Here is a 27,389-nt window from a genome sequence, read left to right as displayed (position 1 = left end):
TTCCTCAAAAAGTTAAACATAGGATTTCTGTATGATCCAGAAAGTCAACTCCTAGGTATGTACCCCAAATAATTAAAAAAGGTGCTCAAACAAATACATGTACACACATGGTTACAGTAGCAGGACTGACAATAACCAAAGGGTGGAAACAGCCCAGATGTGATCAATGAGTGAATGGATCAACAAATAGTGGAACGTACATACAACAGAATGTTATTTAGCCATGAAAAGTAATGAAGGTGAATACGGGCCACAGGAAGGATGACCCTCAAAGACATTATACTCATCAAAGAGGCCAGACCCCAAAGGTCACATATTGTATGATTCCATCTATATGAAATGTCAGAGTAGGTAAATCCATGGAGATAGAAGTCGATTGGTGATTGCCAAGAGCTGGGGGAGAAGGGGATGAAAAAAACTGTATAACAGGTAGGAGGTTTTCCAGTGATGGGAAGGTTTTGGAACTAGGGACAGGTGGCTGGGACTGCACAATACTATGAATGTACCAAATGCCACTGTACACTTTAAAAAGGTTAATTTTATGTTATGCGAATTTTACCTTAATTTTTTAAAAAAGTGAAGCCACTCAGAAATATCAAATTGCTGATAATCTTAGCTCGCCCCATAGACTCCTAAATCCAGGAGTCACAACTCCTTCAGCCAATTCACAGGTCATCGGTAGCAGTTTCATCCCTATACAATTTTATCTAGAGCTCCTGGTGGCTCTGATGTTCTAGAAAATAGAGCAGGAACATTCTCGTGATGTTAGCTCACAGGCGGAAGCGGGAGACCGTGGACCCAACACTACAAGGAAAGAGATGTCCTCCAAGCAAATGCGCTACGGCTCCACGGAGCTGCCAGGCCCCCCTCCCCCCCGTACGATCAGAGGTCGGCGTCCCCGCGGCGCCACCGGGGCAGCTCAGGCCCCTTGCGAGCGCCAGAGATCGGCCCCGAAGACCAGGCTCCAGGTGAGGCGGAGCCGGGGTCAGGGGCGGGACCTGGCAGGGGCCGGGGGCGGGACATGGGCGGAGCCGGGGCGGGGTCTGCGCGGGCGACTGGGCCCGGGCCGGATGGGCGCTCTGCCAGCCGCGTAAACACTGCTGGAGCTGCGAGGCCGAGCAGGTGAGCTGGTGGGGCTGGGGCGCGCGGGCCGGGCCGGGTCTTCCGCCGCTCGGACGGCGCGGGGCGGAGTGGCGACCCGCGGGCTGGGCGCTGGCCCCTGCACGCCCCTCTCCGGGACGGGTTGCGGCCCCTTCCCCGGCGTGGGGCTGCGGTCCCTGCGCGCGCCTGTCCGGTCTCTGCGAGCGGCGCAGGGGCGGAGAGGGGAGCGCGCGGGGAAGCGGCGGCGGCGGCGGCCAACCGGGACCTCGTGGGTGGGAGGAGCGCGGGAAGCGGCCCCCAGGCCTGGGCCTACGCCGGGCTGTGTCCGCCTCCCGGCGGCCCGAGCACGCTAGTGGTGGGCGCGGCGCGGCCCGCAGGAGGACCGGGCATTTAAAGGAGCAGCTCACGTGGGTCTGGGAGGCTCGGGCACGGCGTCCTTCCCGCCTTGGCTCCCGGGCCCGGTGGGCCTTCGAGGCAGGGGGTAGGCAAGGGTCTGACCGCCCCGGTGGGGAATCGCCAGCAGGTCGGGCCTGGAGCGGGCAATTTCGCTGTCAGCGGTGCTTGGCCATTTTAAAGCCGTGAGGAGAGTCCCAGAATCAAGCTTTTGAAGCTGGAGGAAACAGAAACAGGCCAGTACCCACCCTACATTTTATCGATGAAGAAACTCAGTCCACAGAGCTAACGTAGCTGTCCAAGGCCAGCCAGGTAGGATAGAGCAGAGCCAGGCTCAGAACCCGCTAAGCTAAGGGTTTGCCGTCTGGCCCGGCGTTCTGCTGTCCAGCCCTGGCAGCAGACCTCAGCCCTTTGGTAGTTGGATGAAATGCTCCTGTCTGCTGAATTAATGAGTATTTCCTTTTTAACGAATGAACTGTGGGTTCGTGGACTAACTGCGTCTCCATTTACAGATGGAGAACCTGAGAGGCATCCCCTCCAGAACAGTTGCAGAGCCAGCTTAACTCACAATCGTCAGCCTGGGCTTTCCAGCCCGTCCTGACAGTAACTTGATCAGGACCGACCCTGGCTTCTGGTATGGATGCCCTTGATGTCCATTCTGTAGACACCTGAGCCTCCAGTGTTTCAGCAGTAATTAAAGGCTCGGGATAAGCTGCTTCAGGTGTGGGAGCCTCAGGTGCCCCTCGCTGTGAAAGTGGCTGTGTGGAAGCAGGGAGGTGTGTCAGCAACTGTGTTTTCTGGGCCTGGCACCAGCTCATAGCTGAGGCTGCAGACAGGTAGGCTGGCGGTCCAGATTCATTCCTGGGCTATGTGAAGGGGCCTTTAGGTCTGGGGCTGGAAATGGGGGGCTTGGAGGAACGTTTGCTGCAGAGTGGGATAGATGTCATTTTGGATTTTCAGGGAAAATTCTGCATGGTTTGGTGTTCAAGTGGCTGTGCATCAAGTCTAGACTCTTACTTGGTGCATGCACGGGGGTTGGATGAAATGAATGCCCTGTTCCTGTCTATTGGAGAAAGCAGCATAAGCAAGAGCCTGGCTGGAGGCTGCCCCTCATGTGCCTGGAGGCCTGGTGTGTGTTGCCATGCCTGTCACCTGTCCCCTCAGCACCTCAATGGCTGCTCCCAGTCCCACTGCACACACGAGGTTTGCCAAATGAGAGGCCTCCCCCACCTTGGCCTCTGAGTAATTTTTAATTTTAATTTTTTAAGGTTTTATTTATTTGAGTAATCTCTACACCCAACATGGGGCTTGAACTCACGACTCCGAGATCAAGAGTCACACGCTTGTCTGGCTGAGCCAGCCAGGCGCCACAAGCCTGTGAGTTATTGATGATGAGCCTGAAGTGTGTCATATACAATGTCTCTTTACAGCTGCAGTCACACAAAAGTAGCTATTATTTTTACCAGCTACAGTAATGGGAAACTGAGGTTCAGGGAGTTAAGCCACTTGTACTGTTAGGTGCCTTCAGTGACTAGAGCACCAGGATTTGAACCCAGCTGGCTGGGTCTTAATCTTTTGAGTTTTTGCATAGGGAGACTTCCCACATTCACCCTTACCTGTGTCCCTGCCCTACTGCCCTGGAAATTTCTATGTGCTCTCCATTAGTATCTACTTGACAAAGCAATACAAATAAAAATAATTTTTAAAAGATTTTATTTATTACCATACGAGCATGAGTGGGGGAAGGGCAGAGGGAGAGGGAGAAGCAGGCTGTCCGCTGAGTGGGGAGCCTGACACGGGGCTCAAAGATCCTGGGACCCTGAGATCGTGACCTGAGCTGAAGTCAGACATTCAACCCACTGAGCCACCCAGGTGCCCCCCAAATAATTTTTTTAAAGAGACCAAAGCAGTGTGTGTGTGTAGGTCACATGCATGTTCCTACTGAAGATATCTTTGGCTGGTTTACAGCTGTTGCTTTGAGTTTGGGACGCTGTTTAGTTGGAGACTGGCAAGACAACCGGTGTTTCTGCAAGTCTTCCCACCTGTTCTCCAACTCCAGTGGCTGGGGGAGGGCTGGTGGAGGGAATGTCAGGGCTCTGAGGCTGGCACAGGCTTCCCCCTACCAGGGCCTGGGAGGGGAGCTTGGTCGGACATGGGCCTCATGCATTGTGTATCCAGTGTTGGCCTCCAGGCCTGGAGGTGGCGAGGCTGCTGTGGTAAAGTCTGGGGAAAGACCAGATGTTAGGGAGGAGATGAGTGTTGTCCAGCGTCTTCACTGCCTGGGAGAACGGGTTGCTCGTTCATCTTTGCCACAATATGGTCTTCCGGAGCACGGGAAGAAAAATGCAGAGGGTGCTCACCTTTCTGCTGAACCTAAACCAGAAAATCCTTGGCTTTGTAGAGATAAAGATAATGCATGTTTGTTCTAGAAAATCCAGGAATTGTTTTTTAAAAGGTCCTCCATTGGCTCTCAGCCCAGAGATAACCCCTGTCAGCAGGTACTTCGTTACAGCACACTTCACGCATGTATATATAATCCTTTATGAAAGTATTGGATGCAGGAAGCTGGACATGAAGTTTTGTATCCTATTTTTTGTGTAAATGTTATGTCTTCAGATTGTTCCCTTCACAAATATTCTTGTGTATAGAGCACGTGAGCGTGTCATTATTTATCTGACTAGTGCGTAGCAGGACGCTTTCCCACCTTGAATTGACCCAGAGAAGCAGCGTGCTGACTCCGGCCCCCTCGCCACCATGTGGAGCCCTAGTGGCAGATGAATGGATGGATGGACGGACGGACGGATGGACGGACGGACGGAGGGCAGAGTAGCCCCCAGGCTGGAGTTGAGGGTTTGGGGGCAGGAGAGAGACTGAGTGAAACTGTGATCAGGAGGCATTTGTAATTCGGCTACCACTTCTCTGTGTTTTGTAGAAGCCATATATTAAAGACAGACAACTGCCAGTGGCAAAGGCATGTGCCTTCTAAGGATGGGTGTGCCCCCAGAGAGCACCCCTGGGGTGCTGTGCAGGCCACCCCTGTGATCGTGGCCCTGGGCCACTCCCAAGTGTGCGAGCCTCACTCGTACTCAGGGTGGACAGGGAAGAGCTCCTCCGTGGGCAGTTCGCCGACCTGAATTGCAGCCAAGGTTTTGGCCCCTCTGGGCTCCAGTTTCCTTAACTGCAAAGTAGGGCACTGACCAGATGGCCTTTAAGGTTGGCGCCAGCTCGGGCATCTGTCCTATGGATGTGCTTCCGCCTTTGACAAAGTGTTCATGTTGCCAGAGGGCTGGGGCTAGGTGGAAGCCATGTCTCCGCCCTCCCACCCCACCCCATCCCCCGGGCCTGGGTGAGGGGTGACCTTGGCTGCTGAACTCTTGTGTCTAGTGGTTTAGCACATAAGTAACTTTCCAAGGGGGCGTCAACAGCTTCCCTCCCTGTCCTGCTGTATCACTGCTTCTTTTCCGTCTTCGTGGTAACTGCTGTTTCCTGAACACCTGCTCTGTGCCAGACACTTTACACATTATCCCTCGTTTCCACAGGACTCTTGCAAGGTGTGTCCATTCTGCTTCTTTCCAGATGAGGAGATGGATGGCCACATGAAGTTAAATCAAGTGTCTCTGTGCAGCTAGGGAGTGTGTTCAAATTCCACAGCTAGGTGATTGGATTGCTGCTTCTCGTTTAAGAACCCTTTTTCCTGGGCTGGACTCAAAGGTGGCATGTTAGGACCATGGCCTCTGCCACTTTCCCCAAACTGCCTGCTTGCCAAGCTACTTCAGGACATGAGGGAGGTCTGCCTGGGGTCTGGACACTTCTGAGTAGAAGACGGCAGACAGGTGGATCGAGAGCCTGGGTTGAGGTTCAGGAGGCCCTGTCAGGGTACCCTGGGGCCTCTGATCTGGGAGGGTGGAGCAGCCCTCTATACGGGGGCACTCTAGCCAAGTCTGCCTCCCTGGGTTGGGGAGAACCACCTGGTGCATCCCTGTTTGGGCTGAGGTGGACGGACAGAGGCATGAAGGCCAGCCAGGGCCGAATACATGGTCAGCTGCCCTGGGTCAGGCGGGGACGGGGAGGCAGGGAGGCAATTTCCTGAGGAAATTTTGTCCCTTGCAAACTCCTCCCCGGTATGAGGGAGGCTGTGAGAACTTCCCGGGAGTCGTGGGGAGTGCTGCGGGGTCTGACCCTAGAGAAGGGTCTGTGCAAACCCTAGCCACCCTCGTTGAAAGTGAGGGCTCCCCATTGAGTTTGGCCTGCCGCAAACAAGAAACAAGGTGCGCAGGACCGTGACCTTCCTCCATTGCCCCTACTGTTCAGGGTAAACGGGGTAACTCCCACTTTGCTTCTGGAGGAGCGATTTACATCCTTTTCCAGTGAGGCGCTCTTGGTTACTATGGCGTTTTACAGTCTGTCTCTGAAATGAGGAGAAGGTCAAGGAAACTGGGTCACAGGGTTTCCTTAATAATCGCAGGAGCTGCTGACACAGGCACACTGGGGGAATTCTCTGGGTCAGACTCGCCCGGTTTGGCTAATTCAGCTTTTCGATCCCATTCAGCTGATTAATGGGAGGAAGTGGTGGCTTCTCTGGCTGTGTGGGTTTTGCATCCTATCGCGAGCCAGGCAGCCTGCAGTCCCTGGGAAGGGCTGCCCCTCCTCCCATCCGCCCGCCCTCCCATCTTCTTCGGCCCTCTCCGAGCCAGCCGAGCCAGCCAGGGCTGGTTGCTATGTGGTTGGTAGGACCTGCCATCAGGCTGTGGCGGGAGCCACTCCGCCCCCCACCCGCCCCAGTCCGTCTCCCGAGGGCGTTCCTGACGTCACTGGCGCCCTGATGTGGACAAATATCGAGTAAGATTGTTGATCTGCATGCATTTGGGTGATGATTTTCCCCTCCAGAGATTTCAAAGTGCTGTCAGGCTTCAGTTCTGACTTGGAAGCAAGAGGCGTGCTGTGTTCTCCAGAGCCAGGTAAAAAGAGCGGCTGCATGTCCACCTGTCCCCCTGAGGGCACGCAGGAGCGGCAGGATGGGAAGGAAGTCTGTTTCAATGTTGATATTCCATATGTCCCTTTAAAAAATTAATGGCTTGGGGCACCTGGGTGGCTTAGTCCATCAAGTGTCCAACTCTTGATCTCAGCTTAGGTCTTAATCTCAGGATTGTGAGTTCAAGCCCAGCGTGGGGCTCCATGCTGGGCATGGAGCCTACTTTAAAAAAAAAAATGAATGGCTAAAAAAATAAAACTACCGGCACAATCCCTGTTTATAATAGAGGGTTTGGGAAATGCAGAAAAATGTGAAAAATCACCCACAGTCTCGACGTCCAGAGGTTAACTGCATTTGGTGTTTTGTGATCTATCTTGCCAGCCCTTCATATACGAACGTTTTCTAAGAATGTTCAAATGGTCGTGAATGTGAAGGTTTGGATCCATTACATTTAACATTGGACGACCCGTGTCCTAGGCCAGAGTTGGCCATTTCCGTAATTTTCACTTTTTGGACCATTGTAAGCAACCACAGCAAATGTGTTTTTATGAAAATCTTCTATTATTTTCTTAGGGCAGATTCTGAGAAGTAGCATTTCAGGATCAAAAGGTATGAATATTTTTAAAGCTTTCCCTGTTTACCGCCTGCAGTTGGTGGCGCCAGAGGGGTGTGAGACCTAGTTTTTCCACATTCCCGTCAGTGGTGGGTATTGCTTGGGGACTCGCTGGGCCTGGGAACCGCCTTCTCCCCCTGTAGCTTTCCTGGTGGGAAGAGCTGCTCCTCCTCTGCTGCCTCAGTGGCTCTCTGACTAGACGGGGTTTCAGGAGAAGAATTGGTCCTTCTTTCACTCCCAGATCCAGCGAGCAGGTAGTGCTGAGCAGCACCAGGGGGCCGGGAGGTGGATTGTAACAGGACTCCTGCAGTCCTCAGCTGGGGGCCTGGGGGCTGGCTGGGCTTGAGTTCCAGAGCTGGGCGGCCCCAGGAGAGACTCTCAGCCAGGGGCCATCTCAAGGTGCAGAGCCCTGGACCTTTCGTCAGAATGAAGCTGGGGATCCACACTCGCTAAGTGGTCTAGCACAGTATTCAGACTGCAGACCCTGACTACCTGGGTTCAAGGCTGACTTTGAACCTATCACGCTTCAGACCTGTCTCCTCATCTGAAAAATGGGCAGGAACAGCAGTGCCCAGCTCCCACGTCACTGCGTGTAGTGCGTGGTCGGGGCTCAGCAGGTGGTGTCCCCCCAGCCCTGTCCCAGGTGGCCTGGACCCTTTGAGAAACGGTGTGTTAAGGGACCCAGCCTTTTCTGAGTGCTCAGTCCCCTGTCAGGTGTTCAGGGGTCTGAAGGCTGCTCACCTGTACCTGCCCAGCGGGCAGGCCCAGAGGGTTGGGATTGGATAGGGCCCTTGTTCTCACAGCCACAACTCCCTCGGGGGCCTGCTGTCCTGGGTCCTAGGAGTCTTGGGCCCGGCGTCAGGGCAGGCTTCGGGAGGAATCTGCCCAGGGAGCCTTTGTTTTCTGGCCAGGAAGCCATGCCCGAATTAGCTCTGACAGTCCTTCTTCAAGCTCACCCTGCTGGGCGTCCTTCAGGGACACCAGGGAAACGCTGGGAGGCAGAAGTGGCCTCTGGGGACTGTCTTGTTAGCTGCTGGCAACTGGCTGAAGAAATGGAAATTGGAAGGGCTGGTCCCCTCCTCTGTGCCCCCACTGTCCCCCACGGCTCCCCTTCTCCTTTCAAGCATCTGTGCTCCCTGTTTGTCCCTTCCCCTCTTGTTTGTCTTTGGGAGCCCAGGGGACGAGGCAGGCCCGAAGGCTGCAGGTGGCATGCTTCTGAAGGCTGAGGCCGTCCCCTGCCTTTGGTGGGGGAGGTTGCAGCCATAAGGCTTTCCATCCAGGGATCTGGATCTGTTCCTCCAGTCCCTGCAGAGATCAAATGCAGGCACCCCAGGGGCCTGAGAGGGAGAGAAGAGGGGTCGTAACTACACTATTAATTCCTACCCGAGACAGAACTGACGTGCTAGAAAACAAGGTACTGAGAGAGCCTCCCCATAATTTCAGTTCCCCTCAGACTGGGCTCCGTCGGGTTCAGTGTGTCGGGTCCCAGGTCCGGCTGCCCTCCCGTGGCCTTGAGCTGACACTGGTGCTGGGGGACTTGCAGTGAAGAGGGAGGAGACCCCTCCTCTCGTTCTGTTCACACCCCTCTTCTGTCTTGAAGCCTTGACCGGCCCCTCCCTGCGGGACTCAGCCCTTGCTCCTCCCCGGAGGGGGGTCCTGCCTTTTCTGACCAGCCTTCCTGCTACCCGCTGGGTCCCCACACTTCAGCCGCAGCGCTTGGTGTTGTCGGAACAGGCCCCGTGAGGTCCGCCATCCCACACGTCTGTCTGCCAGGATGCCCTGTCTCCTCCAGTCTCTGCCTGGGAAGCTGTTCCTGGCCTTTGTGCCTCTGAATCCTTGAGACCTGAGACCCCCCCCCCACCCCCCGCCACCCGACCCGACAGCTGACGGACTCCTCCTCCTCTTGACCTTAACCGCAGGAGCTCAGGCCTCATCCCTGTTCTGGCACTTGTCTTCTGCCTTCCTCTGTTGGTCCTCCTGCTCTTGGCTTTCTGTTTTATTACTGGAGTATAATTAACGTACTCTGTGGTATTAGTCTCAGGTGTGCAATCTAGTGGTTTGGCGGCTCCATACATCTCTCAGCCTGCATCACGAGAAGTGTCTCTTCTTCACCTCCACCTGTTGGTCCCTCTCCCCGCTCTGGAAACCACCCTGTGGGTCTCTGTTTAGGGGCTTCTTTCTTTGTGGGTTCGAATGTTTTGTTTCTTGAATTCTGCCTGTGAGTGACGTCACCTGGTATTTCTCCTTCAACTCCTGCTCTGGTGGGTCTGCCCTGCGTCGGGGAGCGGGTTCATTATTTTTTAATGAAGGTTTTATTTATTTATTTGAGAGAGAGAGACAGAAAACATGAGCGGGGGGAGGGGCAGAAGGAGAGGGAGCAGCAGACTCCGTGCTAAGCAAAGAGCCTGACGCAGGACTCGATCCCAGGACCATGACCCAGGATCATGACCTGAGCCGAAGGCAGGCGCTTAACCAACTGAGCCACCCAGGCGCCCCGGAGCTGGTTGTTTTTGAGGCCCCCGTGAGACTGACCGGGAGCCTTTTGTCACGGGTCCTAGTCCGTGAGGTAAGCAGATGCGGGCTCTGCCTTTGGCCTGCAATTGGGGGATGGAGGTAAGGTCCACTAGGGAATAATCCTGGCCACAGCCCAAGTCGCGGGCCCTGCCAGGCTGCGCAGAGCTGGCTGACGGTAGAAGGAACCTGCCTGCTTCATTCAGAAGTCGCGTGTTCCTGGGCAGGGGAGCTGACATGGAGGCACGCATTCAACCAAGGCCAGGCCTGGCCCTCTGTCCCCAGTGCCCTGTGGCTCAGCCCTGAGGGCCTCTGGGAGGTGTTGGTGGGAGAGCAGGCCTGCCCGGGAAGCAGGCAGGGACAGCCAGGTCCTCCAGGGGTTGTCTGAAGCTCTTCTAGGCCCTTCCACTGCCCTGGCTTCCTTGTGCTGCTGTGGTAAGGACACTGTGCTCGGGTCAGCGCAGTGGAGCTAGTGGCAGCCCTCCCTGCAGTGTAGACCCTCCAGCCTGGCCTTCGCAGTGGGTCCTGCCCTCAGCTGAACTTTCCCACCAGACACACACATACCCCACCTCTCATGTTCTCGCTGCTGCCCTGCACCCCAGACTCCTTGACCCTTTTTAACTCATCTAACCCCTTCCCACTCAACAGGTTCCTGGACCAGACTCCGTCTTTCCCCTGAGATGCTTGTCCCCTGCTCATGGCTCTGTGCCTGGCTGTCACCCTGGATTCTGTCCTGTTTCATCCCCACATCCAGTGCTGACAGGTGTCCTCCCAGTGCCCCCTCGCTGGCGTCCAACCTGCTGCCCCTGAGTCAGAGCCTGCCCCCTCCCACAGTTGTCTTCAGGGAGGTCCCCTAACACGGCTCAGGAGGCCCTCACACCTCCACAGCCCCGCCTTGGCAGCACCAGGCCCCGCCCGGAGTGTCTGTTCTTCGTGCCCTCTGCCCTTTCCTCGCACCTGGAAAATTCTGTCTCCACCAGGGGTGGTATCTTCTCTAGAAAACATTCTTGATCTCTAAGAGTGACCCTTCTTCGTGCTTCTGTACCTCTTGGTGAACGCTTAGATCATATAATTGGTCACATGGGATGGTTGTTGGGTTTTTGGTTTTTTTTTTTTTTTTTGGAAGATTTTATGTATTTGTGAGAGAGAACGAGTGAGCATGAGCAGGGTGGAGAGGGAGAAGCAGGCTCCGCACTGAGCAGGGAGCCCAACAGGGAACTTGATCCCAGGACCCTGGGATCATGACCTGAGCCGAAGGCAGGCGTTTAACCGACTGAGCCCCCCAGGTGTCTTCTCTCTCTCTCTCTCTCTCTCTCTCTCTTTTTTTTTTTTAAGGACAAACATTTCTCGCTCATCCTCCTTGTTGTCCCACCACAGGGGCTCAGCAGATATTTGTTGATTGAATGAATGAGAGTGCTGACAGTTTGGAGTGGCCGTGACTTTTCTAGTCGGGTCTTTGGCCCGTGGCGCAGATCCCTGCCGTTCCTTCCGGAGGCTGCACAGCTGTAGAGGCAACTCCTGGGAAGTCTTGCCTTCCAGCAGCCACTTGACCCAAGCGTCCTGGGCGGTTGTCAGGCAGGACCTGTGTCCAGGTCTTCGGGCCATCTCTGGCCACCGCCTCGGTCCTCTGCTGCCTTTGCCTTGCAGGAAGAGGGACCAAGGTCCCCTGTGCTCCTTTTTCCAGGCACTTCCCAAGGCAGGGCCATGCTCACGTTCATGGCCTCTGACAGTGAGGAAGAAGTGTGTGACGAGAGGACGTCCCTGATGTCGGCTGAGAGCCCGCCACCACGCTGCTGCCAGGAGGCCCGGCAGGGCCTGGAGGACGGAGAGAATGCTGCCCAGTGGGTAGGTTCCCGCCAGTGGTCAGAGGCCCCGGGCTCCTGGCCCTCATGGATGGAACCCAGACATGCCCTGAGGTGGGAGGGAGGGGAAAGTAAAGATGAGACTCGGTCGCCAGGGTGGGTCCCCCAGGGTGGGTGGTGGGGCCCGGTCAGTGAGGGCTCTGGAGGAGACAGACAGACGTCTGCAGTCTGCCACGGACCGGATGGTTCTGCCCCCAGCCCCTGCCCACGTGGGCTCTCCTTCCTGGCACAGGTGCTGCGCCACGGAGTGTGGGAGCAAGTTTGCATGCTGGGAGGGTAGCACAGGCCCGGGGTGGCAGGGGGAGCACCGTGGAGGGTCGACGACCAGACCCGGGGGCCGTGGGATGAGCGTCTACCTCAGTCGTGTGTGACTGTTGAGCTGGCTGCCACTTATAAACAACAGAAGTGTATTTCTCACTGTTCTGGAGGCTGGGAAGTGGGAGCGCAAGGTGCCGACAAATCTGGCGTCTGGTTCTTCTGGGTCTTCTGCTTGGGTCTTCACGTGGCGAAGAGGGCCAGGGAGTTCTCTGGGGCCCGTTTAGTTTAGTTTAGTTTAGTTTAGTTTAGTTTCAGAGGTAGAGGTCAGTGATTCATCACTCTTATGTGATACCCAGAGCTCATTACATCCCGTGCCCTCCTTAATGCCCATCACCCAGCCACCCCATCCCCCCACCCCCTCCCCTCCAGCAACCCTCAGTTTGTTTCCTATGAGTAAGAGTCTCTTATGGTTTGCCTCCCTCTCTGATTTCGTCTTGTTTTATTTTTCCCTCCCTCTCTTCCCCTCTCTTCCTCTGTTCTGTTTCTTGAATTCCACATGAGTGAGATCATATGATAATTGTCTTTTTCTGACTGACTTATTTAGCTTAGCATAATACCCTCTAGTTCCATCCATGTCGTTGCAAAGGGCAAGATTTCATTCTTTTTGATGGCTGAGTAATATTCCATTGTATATTTATACCACCTCTTCTTCATCCATGCGTCTGTTGGTGGGCATCTGGGCTCTGTCCATAGTTTGGCTATTGTGGACATTGCTGCTATAAACATCGGGGTGCAGGTGTCTGGGGCCCATTTATAAGGGCACTCATCCTGTCAGGAGGGCTCCACCCTCACGACCTGGTCCCCTCCCAAAGGCCCCACCTCCAGATTCCATCACATTGGGGGTTGGGGTCCAACGTGTGAATTTTGGGGGGACACAGACATTCTGATCTTATCTCTGCAGGGCAGGAGGTTGTAACATCAAGAAGTCAGGGTGCCCTGGGGGAGAGTCACCTAGCCTCACCACCTCCCTCCCCGTCAGGGCAAAATAGCATCTGGATTTGCCTGAAACTCCAGCTCCGTTGTGCCCACTATAGTATTTAAAATCTTTCGTGTGGAATTTTTCCTACCAGCCAGCCTTAGTCCCCATTGCTGAAATTAGCTCATTTCTTCCATCCTCTGAGCTCCCAGCGAGCTGGTCTCCGGTCTCTCCAGCTCAAGGCCACCGTGCCACTCCTAACCCCTCCTTTGCACTTCTCCTTATCTTAGCTGAGTGTCTAGCTTGGAATTCTCTCTGCAAAGAACTGATATTGAAGCAACAGTCCTTTTGAATTTGTGTTTCGCTTGGCTTTGTCTTTGGCGGTTAATGTAATAAGGCAGCGAGTGACCCTGAGTTGGCACAGTTCCCGAACAGAAATTCTTGTGGATGGGTTTAGGGCAGCGTGTGCGGGTGTCCTGCCCTCCCACCCTCCTGGAGCACGGAACTGTCCCCCAGGGGTTTGGCGTCAGTTAGCCCGTTGGGGTCTGGTTCATGGCTCCCAGTTCTGCATGCCCTATTTTGTGCGTGTCAGGGGAGTTCCAAGTAATTTCTTCCTCTGCAAATTCCCAGTGTCTTACAGAGAGTCCTCATGGGCGATGACTCTTCTAGTGTGTGTGTAATCGGTCTTCCTCCTCTGTCACCTGGCTGGTCTCCTCCCAAATCTGTATGGCTCCTTGAACAGAACTGAATGGCTTCTGAGTCCCTGAATGGAAGGAGGGGGGGACATCCCTAGACGCGCTTTGGGTTCATGAGCCACATGTCCCGGGCCTGCAGGCTGCCCTCTCCTGCGGCTGCCGTGGCCCCTTCCTGCATTTGCAGTGGTGAGTGCCAGCTATAAAGCTTCCCTGGTTGATCTCGTAAATGTTTCCAATGCCCTGCTATCCCAGCGCTCCTGCATCTAGAGCACTGCCCCCTAGGCTGGTTCTTCCATCTGGAAAGCAACACTCAAACTGCTCATTTCCAGTTCCAAAACACCCATGCACTGCGTCTCAGGGCCCACCGTGGGGACGTGCTGTGGCCCTCACGGAGCGGTTTTCCACAGAGAAGCCAGGATAGTGAGGAGGACCTCGACGACGCGGACCGCTACGTGTGCAGTGGGGTCCCTGGGCAGCCGTTGGGCCTGGAGGAGGAGCTGACCCTCAAATACGGGGCAAAGCATGTGATCATGCTGTTTGTGCCTGTCACGCTGTGCATGATTGTGGTGGTGGCCACCATCAAGTCCGTGCGCTTCTACACGGAGAAGAACGGCCAGCTGTAAGTTGGGGAGCAGGGCGGGGTCGGGGGGTGTCCTCTGCACCCTCAGCTTCACGCCAGGGGCCTGTGCAGAGCTGGGCTGAGAGCTGCCTGACTCCATACTCTGCTCTGTCCACTGCCTCCCCGCTGCATGACCTGCACGGGCCCTTTCCTAACCGCTCTCTGCCTCAGTTTCCTTGTTTGTATAATGGGTCCAACACCAGGAGAATGAGGCACATCGAACAGTGCCTGCTGCCGTGCGGCGCTAAGGCACACGGGGTTTCAGGGCGGAGGGCAGGCTCTGGCTGCGTGGCCTGGGCAGCGTGTCCCCAGTGTGGGGTCCCGGGGGCGGGTGTGCCACACCACGTGACTAAACAGGTGGTTTTCTCTCTGGGCCTCTGCTCCTGTGGACGGAAACCTGCGTGGGGCCCGGAGATTTCTTAGCTGGCTTCCAGCCCAGTGAGGGAGGCTTGGATCACTTTAGGGGAAGGACAAGTGGGAAGCCACCTCTGCTCCCTCGCTTGCTGCTCCGGGGCATTCGTCCGCCTCTGCCTGCCTTCTCTGAACTTTGTTTTTAGTGTTTTTAGTTAGGGGGCATCCCTTTCACTTTGGTTTGGTTTTTCCAAAGAAAGGGGCAGGCTTGTGGTGCGCTGGGGCTGCAGAGCAGGTGGGAGGGGGCCCAGCATGCCGTGTTGAGGGGGGGTACTCAGCGGGCAGCAGGCTTCCACGGTCCCGGGCAGACAGGGTGGACAGGGCGGGGGCCAAGGGATGGCTTCTTGCGTGTATTGGCTGTGGGTGCCACTGCTGCCGGCCTGTGCTGGGTGGGGTAGGGGAGGCGGTGGGCGAGTCCTGGGCTGGGTGTGGGGCTTTGCTGGGCACCCTGGCCTGGAGAAGGGGGGAGGGCAGGAGAGCACTTTAGGGAGGGGGAGGTCTGGTGGGAGTGTGGGGAGAACATTTTGGGGAGGCCTTGTGGGGGGTGGGGAAGGTGTGGTGTGGGGGGAGGCCTGAGGGAGGGCAGGCGAACACCTTGGGGAGGGGGAGGCCTGGGGGGGCCCCTTCCTTTTCCACTCGGGGCTCAGGCATCAGGCTAAGGCTGGGTGGCTCATGGGCAGGCCCTATGGAGCAGGCAGGGAGCAGAGTCTGCAGCCCGCCATCTCCCTCAGCATCTACACACCATTCACTGAGGACACGCCCTCCGTGGGCCAGCGCCTGCTCAACTCTGTGCTCAACACCCTCATCATGATCAGCGTCATCGTGGCCATGACCATCTTCCTGGTCGTCCTCTATAAGTACCGCTGCTACAAGGTGAGGGCCAGCCCCTCACCCCCAGCCCCACCCTGGCCGCCCGGGCCCCTGCTGCCGCATGCCTCCCAGGGTTCTTGCCCCAGACGGAGCAGACGCTGCTGTTAGACGCTGTCTCCCCCCCCCCACACCCCCGACTCCTGTCGGGAGGTTGCCCGCTGCCACCGTCCTTGGACCTTGCACAGAATCCCACCTGCCCCTGTCCCTCACTGCAGCGTTCTCCACGCCCCTTCTCACGTTCAGGAGTTTATTTTATTTCACTGCTTCTTCCGAAGAAGCGAGATGTTCTATTTCAGGGTCTCTTCGCCCCACACTTCCCCTGCAGGTTTACTCATCCTTCCTATTTCCCTCTCGGCTGGCTGTGCAGGTGCCGTGCCGAGGTCTCCAAGGCCTGGGGGACTGGCGGGCCCTGTAGCTGTGGTGAGGCCCCCGGGAGCCACAGAGAGCAGAGGCTCCTGGGGAGGCCCACCTGGCCCGAGCGGGGGCGTTCTCTCTCTCTGGGCAGGCCGTGAGCTTTCGGACGTGGGTTTTAGGGTCTGAACCCCTGAGGCCTGAAAGAAAGACCCACTGGGGGTGGCTGATTTGAAGCCATCCTCACACCAGCTGCCACAACTCTGCGGCGCAGGTGGAGAGCAGAGAGGAGGCTCAGCCCAGGGACAGGAGCCCATCCCAGCCGGGGCGATGCGCAGGGCTGGATGACAGGAGGGCTGTCGCAAGTGCCGGGATGCCAGGGCTGATCAGTGAATGATGACTTGTGGAAATAAGGCAGCTCTAAGTGGGGCTGGGAAGCAGCGTAGGGGCTTCATGGTCGGAGCAGAGGCCACGGGCCCTGTGAAAACAAGCCGGTCAGGGAATCGGGGGCTGGAAAGCCGGCACTGCCGTGGTCGGCGGCTGTCAGGCGACCCATCCTGGCACTGGTGGGAGGCAGGTCGGTGAGGTATCCTTGCAGGTTCTTTGACACTCAGGAGGGAGGTGATGGTGGTCCTGGGGGGTGGAGGCAGCTGGGGCAAGAAGGGTCAGCACGTCCCAGAGGCAGCTGGGCCACCGCCTTCATTCCAGGGAGACCCGGTTGCCACTGAGGCACCTGGTGGCTCAAGCAGGTGACTGATGGGGGAGGCTGGTGGCAGTGACCCCACTGTGCCACTGATGGCTGGCTAAGGGACTGGCTTAGGACCAACCCACCACCATCCTTGACCTCCCTCATTGGCCAGGACAGGAGGCACGTGTCTTTCTGAGGACCTTTGCGTAGACTCTCAGGGGGGAGGGTTGTTCCTGGGGTGACCAGAGAGAGCTCCCTCAAAGATGGCGCTGACCACTCTAAGATAGCACCCCAGGGAGTCTCCCGTCACTTTTTCCTGACATTCTTTTCTTCATAGCCCCTGTGACTTCCTGTCGATATGCATATACATTTATTAGCTACGGTCCTCACACTGGCATGCACTGTGTGCACAGGGACGCCCGCTGGCTTCCTCCCTGGAGCCTAGGGCCATGCCCGGCAGGTGGGAGTCTCCAGCACATCCTCCCTCAGGGAGGAAGCAGGGCTCTGGCTGCTTGGACCTGAGGGATTCCCACTCCATGCACTTGCCAGGTGACCTTGAGAGAACTCTGTGAATTTCTTTGCCCTCTTTATTGGTCCTTATTGGTCACATGGCTACTCAGTACACAGTCATGGAGGAGCCTAACAAAGATTCTCAAGGCTTGGGCATCAGACCCAAGAAGCTGGAGGCCTGTGTTCATTCTGCCTGTTTCTGTTGTCTAGTTCATCCACGGCTGGTTGATCATGTCCTCCCTGATGCTGCTATTTCTCTTCACCTATATCTACCTCGGGTAAGTGCCCCTGTGGGCGGCAGGCTCCTCGGGCCCCTCCCTCCCCCCAACCCCCATGAGGCTCCAGTTCTGGGTGAGGAGAGCGCCCGCGCATTGGACTCCAGATTCTCCCCAGTGTCACCGCTCCAAGAGCCTGGCCTCTGATCCCTCCTCCCACGGGCCTTGACCCAGGGCAGGGGCGCTCTGTGGCGGGCCACGCATTCCTCTCTTGTTCCTGATTTAAATGAGCATAGTCAACACAAGGGGATGATCTCTGTGAACCCAAGAGAGCTGTAAAACCCTTAAAATTCACATTCTAGTCTTTGGGCCAGGCCGGGGTACTTGCTCATTTATGGGAAAAGTGATCTGCTCTGTTGCCTTCTATTTGGAACATCAGCCTGACCCAGAGGCCCAGAGAGACTGAAGAGACAGGAGGACCTTTTTCTTGGGCAAAGGGTCTTCCAGGTTGTGCCAGCGCGTGTGTATGTGAACCAACCCCAGGATGAGATGTTGGCACACTCACCACCTTGTTCCAGAAAATACTTACAGTGGTTCATTGTAGGAGTCACAGAACCAGGGAAGGGGGTATTAGTAATGAAGCCAGAGGTCGGAAAAACCCAGCTTGGGGCTTAGTGGTTGAGGAGCAGGGGCTGTTGAACTATGTCTAATTAGGGTCTAACCTCTCCTCTGAGTTTCCCACCCCACGGCTTGACTCTGGTCATGCAGGGAAGTGCTCAAGACCTACAACGTGGCCATGGACTACCCCACCCTGTTCCTGACCGTCTGGAACTTCGGGGCAGTGGGCATGGTGTGCATCCATTGGAAAGGCCCCTTGGTGCTGCAGCAGGCCTACCTCATCATGATCAGTGCGCTCATGGCCTTGGTATTCATCAAGTACCTCCCAGAGTGGTCCGCGTGGGTCATTCTGGGCGCCATCTCTGTGTACGGTAGGCAGGCGCAGGTGGGACTCGAGCCTGGTGGTGGGCAGTGGGGGCAGTGTCCAGGGTCGAGTCCTCCTCACTGGTGCCCATGAGTGGTGGGTGCTGACAGGGGCTCCCCCTCCCTGACGAATGCTGGATGGTCTCCCCTTTGAGAGGCTCACCTTCGTAAGACACGGGGGCTGTGGGGCTTGGGGCTGTGGACGTGGTCACTAATGATAGCACGTCTGTTGAGCGCTCACACTGGTGAGCACTTGACACACTGGGAGGATCTGCTCCTCGGAGCAACCATAGGATCGAGCACGAGACCTGTGAATTAGCGAGCGCCCAGAACATTAGCTGTTAATTAACTAGTGTTAGTGTGATTCTCTCACCCTGTCACTTCCATTTTAAGGGTAAGGAATGGGAGGCTCAGGACAGCAAGCCCACTATCGGGGTCCCTGAGCCACATGGCAATTCCTTGTTTGCAAGGAATTTAGACCCCATTCTGGGCTTCAGCCAGTGTGGAGTCTCAGTGTCAGGGCTGGAAACCGGTGGGTCGGGAGCTGGCATACAGGACCCACTCTGAGCCTCGCTCGGGGGCTCTGGGCTACATTTGCCCCGGTGTTCGCGGGCTGGCTCCCCTCTCTGGGGGCTACTTGGGAATAAATGTCACTTGCCACATGTCTCAGATGTCTTTGCTCTCCCAGATCTTGTGGCTGTGCTGTGCCCCAAAGGGCCACTGAGGATGCTGGTGGAGACTGCCCAGGAGAGAAACGAGCCCATATTTCCCGCCCTGATATACTCCTGTGAGTGACCTCTATGTCTCTTCCCCAGGTGGGAACCAGGGGCTGCTTCCTGGCCGTGGCTTTCAGAGTTCACTGATGCAAGGGGAGGGGGTGGCCTTGGTGATCCCAGGGCGGCCCACCTGCCAGGGACAAAAACAGGCTGGATCTTGGTTTCACACAGAAGATGCTTAGAGAGTTAGGGCCAGCCGGGGCTGCAGGCAATGTGGTCCACCCCACAGCTGCGTCCCGTCCAGCATCCAGTGGCATGTGGTGGGTACTGCCCTTGCCCACCTGCTCGACCCTCCACACTCTTGAGAGGGTGCTTTGCAGAGGGGCTCTCGAGGGCAGGGGTCTGGGGACCAGGTGCACCTGGTTTTCGCTGGGCTTCCTCGACGGCTCCGTGGCTGGTTGCAGTTAAGTCTCTGAAGGGAAGGCACATGGGATTGCTGCTGGCTGTGGGGCCAGTGTGTAGGGATTTGGATTTATATATGCATTCGACAGACAAGCATCCGCTCCACACTTTGCAGCAAGCACAGTGCTGGGCTTTGGCGGTGCCGCAAGAAACAAGACCCACGTGGCCCCTGGCCTCACAGGGCTCAGAGCCCTGTGGTCCTAATGCCCTCCCATCTGTCAATGGGCGTATTTGAGGAGTGAGCCTGAATACCTGGGGCTCAGCTGTCTGCAGGGTGCAGACCTGCTGCCAAGTGCTGGATAGCGTCTACAAAGGCAAGGTGGAACTTGGATTGGGAGCTGTTGGCAGGTGGCCCACAGCCTAAAAGCAGGTTCAAGGCTGCTCTGAGGAGCAGAGCCACGTGTGGGGGGCTGAGACCGGACTCATACCTGCGTTCACCATCTCTGTGCTCTGGGGGAGCACACGTTCTCAGAAGGGAGACGTGCTTGGTCAAAAGATGAAGTGGTAGGGGAGCTGAGGACGTTAGGGGAGTGGGGGTACTGTTTTGTGTCAGGTGGTCAAGGAAACCTCTGTCATAAGGTGACATTTGACCGGAGACCTGCCCTAGGAAGCCCTGGGGACAGAGTTCCGGCAGAAGGCCCTGAGGTGGGTGCGGTCTGGTGTGCTGGGAAGCCAAAGCTGCCCGGGGGCATAAGGGAGGAGGGGGCAGGTCTGGGGGGCGCTGAGGAGCCAAAGCTGCCGGGGGCGGGGGGGGGGGGGGACAGAAGGGAGGAGGGGGCAGGTCCAGGGGCGCTGGGGAACCAAAGCCGGTGGGAGGGCAGAAGGGAGGAGGGGGCAGGTCTGGGGGGCGCTGAGGAGCCAAAGCTGCCGGGGGCGGGGGGGGGACAGAAGGCAGGAGGGGGCAGGTCCAGGGGCGCTGGGGAGCCAAAGCCGGTGGGAGGGCAGAAGGGAGGAGGGGGCAGGGGAGGGACCGCTGGGCCCTGCAGGCCATGGTGAGCACTAGGCTTTCGCTCCTCAGTGAGCTTCATGCCCTGGAAGGCTTTGGACCGGGCTGACATGAATGTTTTAGCAGGATCACTCAAGTTGCTGAGGGGAGAGCGAAAGTCATGGTGACAAGAGTGGAGGAGGAGCTGGGTTTGGGGGTGACTAGCAACCCAGGAGCTGGGGGTGAGGGGGGGCTTCTGGCCCCAGGGGAGCAGTAGAGGCTTTGAGACTGGAGATATTTTGGAGGCAGAATTGGCAGGATTTGTGATGCTTGGGGTGCGGGCTAGGAGAGAGTCAAGGATGTCAGTGCATCGTGGGGTCTGAGCAGCAGCAGGGATGGAGGTGCCACTTAGAGGGACAGGGTGGGGCTGGCGGGGCTGCGTGGCCGCCGTGGGGAATGTTCCAGGCGAGGTGTGCTCACGGGGCGGCCAGATGGAGACTTGGGAGAGACGTGCGTGGTGCGAGTTCAGGCGAGAGTTTCCCAGCCAGAGAGAAAGAACCCAGTCAGTGCTCCCGACCCAGTGACCCCACCCTGGATGGACATCCAGGGGAATCGAATGCAGCGTCTCGAGCAGATGTCCGCACACCCATGTTCGCAGCAGGGTCATGCCCTGTAGCCGAGGGGCACGGTCATGCCGATGCCCATTGGTGGACAGGTGGGTGAACGAAACATGGTGAACCCACGCAGTGGAGCATCATTCAGCCCTGAAAAGGGAGGCGTTCTGACACGTGCCACGTGGATGAGCCTGGAGGCCAACACGCTGAGTGAATGAAGCCAGTCATGAAGAGGAGATGCTGTGGGATCCACCTTTATGGAGCATCTAGAGGAGTCAGGAACTGGAATGGTGGAGGGGAGGCGGTGTTCAGAGGGTAGTTTCAGGGCCGGAAGACGAGCAGCTCTGTGGTCTGTCTCACAACTGAGTGGATGTAAAAAAAAGGCCCAGGAAAGGCATTGTCTGCCCACATCTGGTGATTCTGGACCCCTCCCCCAGGGGGCCCCAAACAAGGGGCATAGGCACGTCCCCAATGGAGGTGATGGTTTCTGGGGATGCTGCCTCCCAGGCCCTGGGGGCGGTCTCACTCAGCAGCACCTGACGCAGGACCTTTTCTCCTTACGCAGCTGCCATGGTGTGGACGGTGGGCATGGCCAAGCTGGACCCCTCCTCCCAGGGAGCCCTTCAGCTGCCCTATGACCCCGAGATGGGTGAGTGTCAGGGGACTGCACCTGCACCCAGGTCCACCCGGCCTGACCTCTGTGGGGCGCGTAGGGCCGGGAGGTGCATGCTGGGGACTGAGTGAGCGGGGGACGTTCAGCTCTCCTTACCTTTCCTCGTTATGTGTAGCGGAGAGCCTTTCTGTCTGCATCAGGGCAGGGCTGGCTGGTGGGTGAGGGCCGGGGAGCCCTGAGCTCAGAGCTCCCCCTGACCAGACTTCTGTCTCTCTCCCTCGCCCCTGCCTCACACTGGGACGGTCACGTTCTCTTCGCGGACACCCAGAAGAAGACTCCTATGACAGTTTTGGGGAGCCCTCATACCCAGAAGTCTTTGAGCCCCCCCTGCCTGGTTCCCCAGAGGGGGAGCTGGAGGAAGAGGAGGAAAGTAAGGCGCCCATGCCCAGAGGGTCTGCGTGGGCCCAGGGGTGGGGCGAGGGTGGAGCTGGGGCTCCCTGAGGTCGGGGGTGGGGTGTGGGGAGAAGCCCCTCCTCATGTCAGAGATGGGCACAGAAGTCCAGGAGGAGCCTGCGCAGGTGGAGTCTTATTGGCTATGACAGGCAGTCTTCCTGCTAAGCCACATACTTACCAGATGTGAGCGAGTGAGGATGGTGTGTCTCTACCATGCTGGGTGCGAGCAGTAATCCAGGCCTGGCTCAGGTGTACCGGGCATGGGTCCTGATCGCCCACACTGGGCCGGGAGGACCATGAGGGAGAACACGGGGGCTGGAGCACAGTGACCCAGCTTCTTGACCTGGTCTCAGGGGCCCAGGGGAAGTTACCTGAGGTGGGGACTTCTGAGCTGAGCTCCAGGAGTAGGGGACACAGGGGTGGGGGTGCAGAGGCCAGGGGGCCAGCAGTTCAGGGTGAGTTAGAGGAAGCCCAGGCAGGACACCCAGACCAGAGATGCAGACATGGGACTGGGAGGCTCGTCGGGGCTCAGAGGGCCTCCCAGATCGAAGTGGGGGCTTCTGGTCTGTGCACCATGCACAGCCACCAGAGGGTTTTGAGTTTTGTGGGAGGAAAGACGTGACCCAGAGGGGGCAGGGTTGCAGCTATTGGAGAATTCCATCTCAGCGTGCACTTGCATGGCCTGTAGGAGGTCCCAGTGTAGCCGTGGGGGCACAAGGTATGGGTTTGGGGCTCAGGGGCAGACTGGGCTGGGCAGCCACTAACAGCACTGCCCCATGCTCGGGGCCGCCATGGGTTGTGGAGCGCGGGGTCCCACGTGCTACCCGGCACATGGTAGGTTGGCCATACCTGTGTCCCGGTGGAAGGACTGTTTTTATCCCCTTGGAAATGTGCCCTTGGGCCTATCTTCAAGACCATCTTCCACACAGGCCCTTCCCTGTCTCTCCCTGGGGGTCACTACCCAATTCTGCCCCACTACCCCTTCAGTTTCAGTAATTCATTAGAACGACTCACAGGGCTCAGGAAAGCACTGTACTTACAGTTACAGGTTTTTTTTTTTTTATAGAGGAGACAACTAAGGACCAGCTGTGTGAAGAGATGCAGAGGGCAGGTGTGGGAGGGTCCTGAACTCTCCCTGTGGAGAGCTCTCTCCAGGAGGCATCAGGGCATGTTACACACACACACCCCCTCACACCCCCACACACCCCACACCCCCCCACCCCCACATGGATACGTTCGTCAGGCTTCAGGGGCCAGAGTCTTACTGGGGTTGTGTTATGTAGATGTGACTGAATCCTTGATCAGGGCCTGGCCTGTCCCCCTGGAGGCCAGCTGGCTCCAGTCCCGGCCCCCTTCTCACAAGGTTGGTCTTTCTGGTGGACCAGCCCCTCCTGATCCTCTCACTTGCATGAACTCAAGGGTTTAGGATCCTGGGTCTCCTGAATAACAGACACTCCTGTTACTTGAGAAATTCCAGGGATGTAGCCTCCCTCCCAGGAACCAGGGACTAAGGTCAGAAAAATTCCTTGTGACCCAGCAGCACAGGCTCGAGGACGGAGCCTTGGGGAGCAACTGAGGAGGGCCAGCCCTTGAGGGGTGTGCAGCACTCAGGGTGCAGCTGAGGTTCTGCCCTGGAGGCAGCGGGGAGCCCTTAGTGGTTTGTTAGCTAGCATTCGAGGTGGACCCTGGCTGCAGGAGGAGCTGACTCTGCTGGGAGACCAGGCCCCTGGCGCCAGCGAGGAAAGAGCCACGCAGGCTCGGGCTGGGAGGCGAGGGTGTGGGAGGGGCCGGCGGGAGTGTGGGGGTGACCCAGGGGCACATGGGGCACGCGGGGCGGACAGCTGGAAGCATATTGGGACCTGCAGGGGGGACACTCAGCAGCCACGTGGAAGGGAAGCGCGTTCTGTTTGAGGCCAGGGTTTGAGTCAGAGCATCACATACACGTGAAAACCTGGGCCTGAAGGGGGGGCCTGGGGAGGGTTCAGGTTGGAATAGAGACAGAGGGGCCAAACCTGGGTGTGCACAGTGAGGCGGAAGGGAGAGTGCCCGAGGAGGACCTGAGGAGGATGGAGGACTGAGCAGGGAGCAGCCTGAGGCTGTGGGCATCCACGGGCAGTGTGCTGGCCTCCCCCCTGCACACTGACTGATGGGGGACCTGGGGCTTCTGGGCCTCACAAGTGCACAGGGCAGGAGCACAGAGCTCTTCTGAGAAAGAAGGGATAGGGAAGAGGGGAGAGCAGGAAAGCCGGAGGGTGGGTGTGAGCGAGAGGGAGACTGACAGACCACAGTGAGGAGCGTGGTGGAGACAGACAGCAGCTGAGGAAGGAAAGCAGGCTGGGGGCAGGAGCCAGCCTCCGGAGGTCTGGTGGAGGGTGGCACAGGGCCCAGCCCCAGCCAAGGAGCCCCCGTGAGCAGGAGGAGGCCGCAGAGGGCCAGACAGTGCGACTTTGTTAGACAAGCATTTGTACCGGCTGCGGTGAGCAGTTACCTGTAAACAAGGACTCCATCCGGGCAATCCCGTCTAAAGGAAACAGAAGCACCCTGAGAGTTTTAGAGTTCTCATTTACTGTTGGCAAGACATAAGCTTATTACCAATTACACTTACCTCTTTTTAAGGGGAAGGGTTGCCAGAGGAGCTCTAATTTCCTAGAAAATATTTCTAACTTAAACTTAGCAGTAAATTGTACAGCCTCCCACTGACCCCTGAAAATACATTTTATTTGCTCTTTTCTTACTCAACTAAGTGTCAAGCACCAATTTTACCTGAATTGTCAGAAATGCCAGCTTTTCACAGCCCAGATGGCAGGTGGCCCAGCCCAACGGCCCCCTCCTCCCACTAGCTCCTGGTTTTCCGAGGCAGCCAGTCCTTGCCCTGGAGGCCAGGTGAGGTGGGCTGGCGGTGACCCTGCCCCATCTGAGCCCCTGTGGGCCCCAGGACTCTGGCCCCAGGTCCCTTTCATCCCTTGGGGCAGGCGGAGTGGCCCAGGGTGTGGGCTGGCATCCACCTTCTCCACCACTTCCTCTCGGGGCTCCCGATACCGACGGGCTCGCTCTCTTCCCTGCACAGGGGGCGTGAAGCTCGGCCTGGGGGACTTCATCTTCTACAGTGTGCTGGTGGGCAAGGCGGCAGCCACCGGCAGCGGGGACTGGAACACCACTCTGGCATGCTTCGTGGCCATCCTCATTGTGAGTGGGCCAGGGGTGCACCTGCCCTGTCTCCCCGGTGGTGGGGGGGGGGGACCTGGATCCGAGGGGAGTTTCAGATGCTGCTGTCCCTTGGAGGGGCAGGGTGGTGGGGGCTGGACAGGGCTGCCAGGAAGCCCCTCGAGATGAGACCAGGCTTACAGGAGGGTCCGGGCAGGGCAGGTATGGCTGAGGGGCTCTGGCGTTATGGACCATGCACGTGGCCATGTGGAGGCTTGGCCAACCTTGTGTGCGCTCTCATGACATCTGTGAGGCAGGGAGGGGGCCCTGTCACTTCGCACCCCAGCAGTGACTCAGTGTGGCCAGATACCCATGATGGGGAAGTGTCCTAGGAGGATTGCATCTGAGAGGTGGAGGCTCGGAGCGGCAGGTGCTCCACTCTTTGCCCTGGCAAAGCCGGGTGTCACAGGGCGCCGGAAGGCTGAGACTTGTGTTCCTGGGGATTTCGTCCCTGCCCACAGCATGTCAGGGATGGAGTAGCGGACCCCCAGCCTCCTCCACCTCCAGACTGTCTGACATGGAGCCCTGCCCTACCCAAGGACAGGGCAGCTGCTCTGGTCCCCTGTCCCCTCCCTGGACCACTGCCCCCATCAGCCAGGGCAGGACAGGACAGGCAGCCACTTCCAAGGGGATGGGTCCCATGGCATCTTTGGTTCTCCAGAGGCGCCAACTGCTGAGACCCTTACGAGCCTTTCCATGGAGCTTGTCCAGCTCTTTATAAATACACATCCCTCGAGGGGAGGCTGCCTGCCACTGGTCACGTTGCCAGGTGGGGGCGGTGGTCTGGAAAAGCAGCGCTGTTCTGGGAGTCAGGAGGCTCCTGCATTAGCGTGCAGGGTGTTAAATGGGTGAGCGCTCCCCCTCGGGCACGGCACAGAGCTTCGAGAGCACCCCTCCGTGTCCCGCAGGGTTTGTGTCTGACCCTCCTGCTGCTTGCTGTGTTCAAGAAGGCGCTGCCCGCTCTCCCCATCTCCATCACTTTTGGGCTCATCTTCTACTTCTCCACGGACAACCTGGTGCGTCCGTTCATGGACACCTTGGCCTCTCATCAGCTCTACATCTGACGAGGGTCAGGCCTGGGGCTGGCAGCCACGGGAAGTTGTCATGGGTGCCCTCGTATAGTTCTATGCTCTGTGCCATATATTTTTAAGACTTTTCTTTCCTTAAAAAAAAAAAAAAAGTGTCGTGTTTACTTGGCGAAGAGGAAGAACCAGCATTTTGGTGCTAGTGGTTTTGTCACCTGACCACGGCTCACCGGCCAGAAGCGCCGGTGGTCGGACTGGAGGAGCCCGGGACGGCTGTGCCACGTGGGGAGGACGTGGAGAAGCCGCCCGGCCCCACACCGCAGCCTGGGATGCTCCGAGGGCCAAGGAGAAGGAAGGGACCAGGAGTTCATGCTCGGGATGGCACCTAGCACCTGCTCGCTCCTGCGGGAGAAGAAAGCCGGTTTGCCCTGCGTGGAATGTCCCCAACGCTTTGTCTCTGATGTCATCGTTATTTTACTACCTTTAGAAACTGAGTCCTATTCTTGTTAGGCAGTTACTGTTGGGAAGTGGCTTAATATCAATAAATAGATGAGTCCTCTTGGAATGCTGGAGTTTGGTGTGTTTGTAAGTGTGGACCTTGCTCCCTGCGTCTCGTGGCCTCTCCTGGGAGGACGTGTGCTCTGAGGGCGGAGGGGGAGATTTGCGCCGTTGCCTCACTGCTCATGTCTGTCTGCAGTCATTTCTCCAAGTGGAAGGCTCCCTAAGCCAGGCTGTGCGGAGCCAAGACAAGCAGTGTCGCTCCTTGACAAACCAGCACGTGGGAGCCTGGATGGGGGCCCACGTCTGGAACCCACTGTTGTCCCTCCCGTGTCCATCTCTGGGCGCTGTGATTGGGCCGTGGACCCGTCGGCTTCTCCCTTTCCTGTCCACATCGGCCCAGGCCATGGAGAGAATCTCAGCAATGCTTCCGTCCGGGGCTCGGGTGCTCGAGGCAGTGCCGGTGGTCGCTGGTGGTGCAGTGCAGGGTGGCTGGTCGGCTGCTGAGCCAATGCAGGGCCTTGCAGTTCTGACTGGTAGCCCCACATCCTCGTTCCCAAAATAACGTGAGTGCTGAGCAGTTGGCGATTTATCATGAGAGACAAAGCGTTCTGATGTTTGATGTAGCTTGCCATTCCCTGGACTGTTTGTAGAAGTGCAGAGGGGATGTGGGAACCCGGAGACCGGATGCAGACTGGTGGGGGTGGAATCCGGCCACCCCCCGCCGCTGACTGACTCACGGTCAGAGCCCAGGGTGGCGGCATCGCAGCCCAGAAAGCCGACAGCAAGTTGGAGTCTCAGAAGACGAGGGCTGGTCCCCGGTGGTAAAGGGGAGGAAGACCTGGGATTAGCT

At 57.6% G+C, this 27,389-nt stretch overlaps 1 protein-coding gene across 4 annotated transcripts; it reads left to right on the top strand.

Moving 5' to 3' along the window:
- The first annotated feature begins 1,048 nt into the window (after nucleotides 1-1,048).
- On the top strand, nucleotides 1,049-26,167 carry PSEN2 (presenilin 2). 4 transcript variants are annotated; one of them, XM_028111987.2, is made up of 11 exons: nucleotides 1,049-1,122; nucleotides 11,275-11,435; nucleotides 13,789-14,000; nucleotides 15,143-15,284; nucleotides 17,041-17,108; nucleotides 17,814-18,034; nucleotides 18,715-18,813; nucleotides 21,309-21,392; nucleotides 21,688-21,786; nucleotides 24,877-24,995; nucleotides 25,922-26,167. In XM_028111987.2, the coding sequence occupies exons 2-11, from the start codon at nucleotides 11,295-11,297 to the stop codon at nucleotides 26,075-26,077; spliced, it is 1,341 nt and encodes a 446-aa protein (XP_027967788.1). In that variant the 5' UTR covers nucleotides 1,049-1,122; nucleotides 11,275-11,294; the 3' UTR covers nucleotides 26,078-26,167. The 4 variants fall into 4 exon arrangements, with proteins under 4 accessions (XP_027967788.1, XP_027967787.1, XP_027967786.1 ...); XM_028111986.2 differs by having other exon boundaries at nucleotides 21,685-21,786; XM_028111985.2 differs by having other exon boundaries at nucleotides 15,092-15,284.
- The last annotated feature ends 1,222 nt before the right edge of the window (nucleotides 26,168-27,389 follow it).

This window comes from Eumetopias jubatus, unplaced genomic scaffold (genome assembly GCF_037043125.1).
Source record: "Eumetopias jubatus isolate StellerSeaLion01/CBP00866 unplaced genomic scaffold, mEumJub1_p1.0 scaffold_12, whole genome shotgun sequence".
Lineage (NCBI taxonomy): Eukaryota > Metazoa > Chordata > Mammalia > Carnivora > Otariidae > Eumetopias > Eumetopias jubatus.
Note: the sequence above shows the minus strand (reverse complement) of the source record. Positions and strands in the feature narration are given on the sequence as shown.

What these genes read in the sequence shown, in the direction of transcription:
- PSEN2 (XM_028111984.2), top strand. Translation starts at nt 11,295, where the DNA reads ATGCTCACGTTCATGGCCTCTGACAGTGAGGAAGAAGTGTGTGACGAG. An exon ending in TTCACCTATATCTACCTCGG is followed by an intron (nt 17,109 to 17,813) that starts GTAAGTGCCCCT and finishes CTGGTCATGCAG; the next exon opens with GGAAGTGCTCAAGACCTACA. An exon ending in GCTTCGTGGCCATCCTCATT is followed by an intron (nt 24,996 to 25,921) that starts GTGAGTGGGCCA and finishes CGTGTCCCGCAG; the next exon opens with GGTTTGTGTCTGACCCTCCT.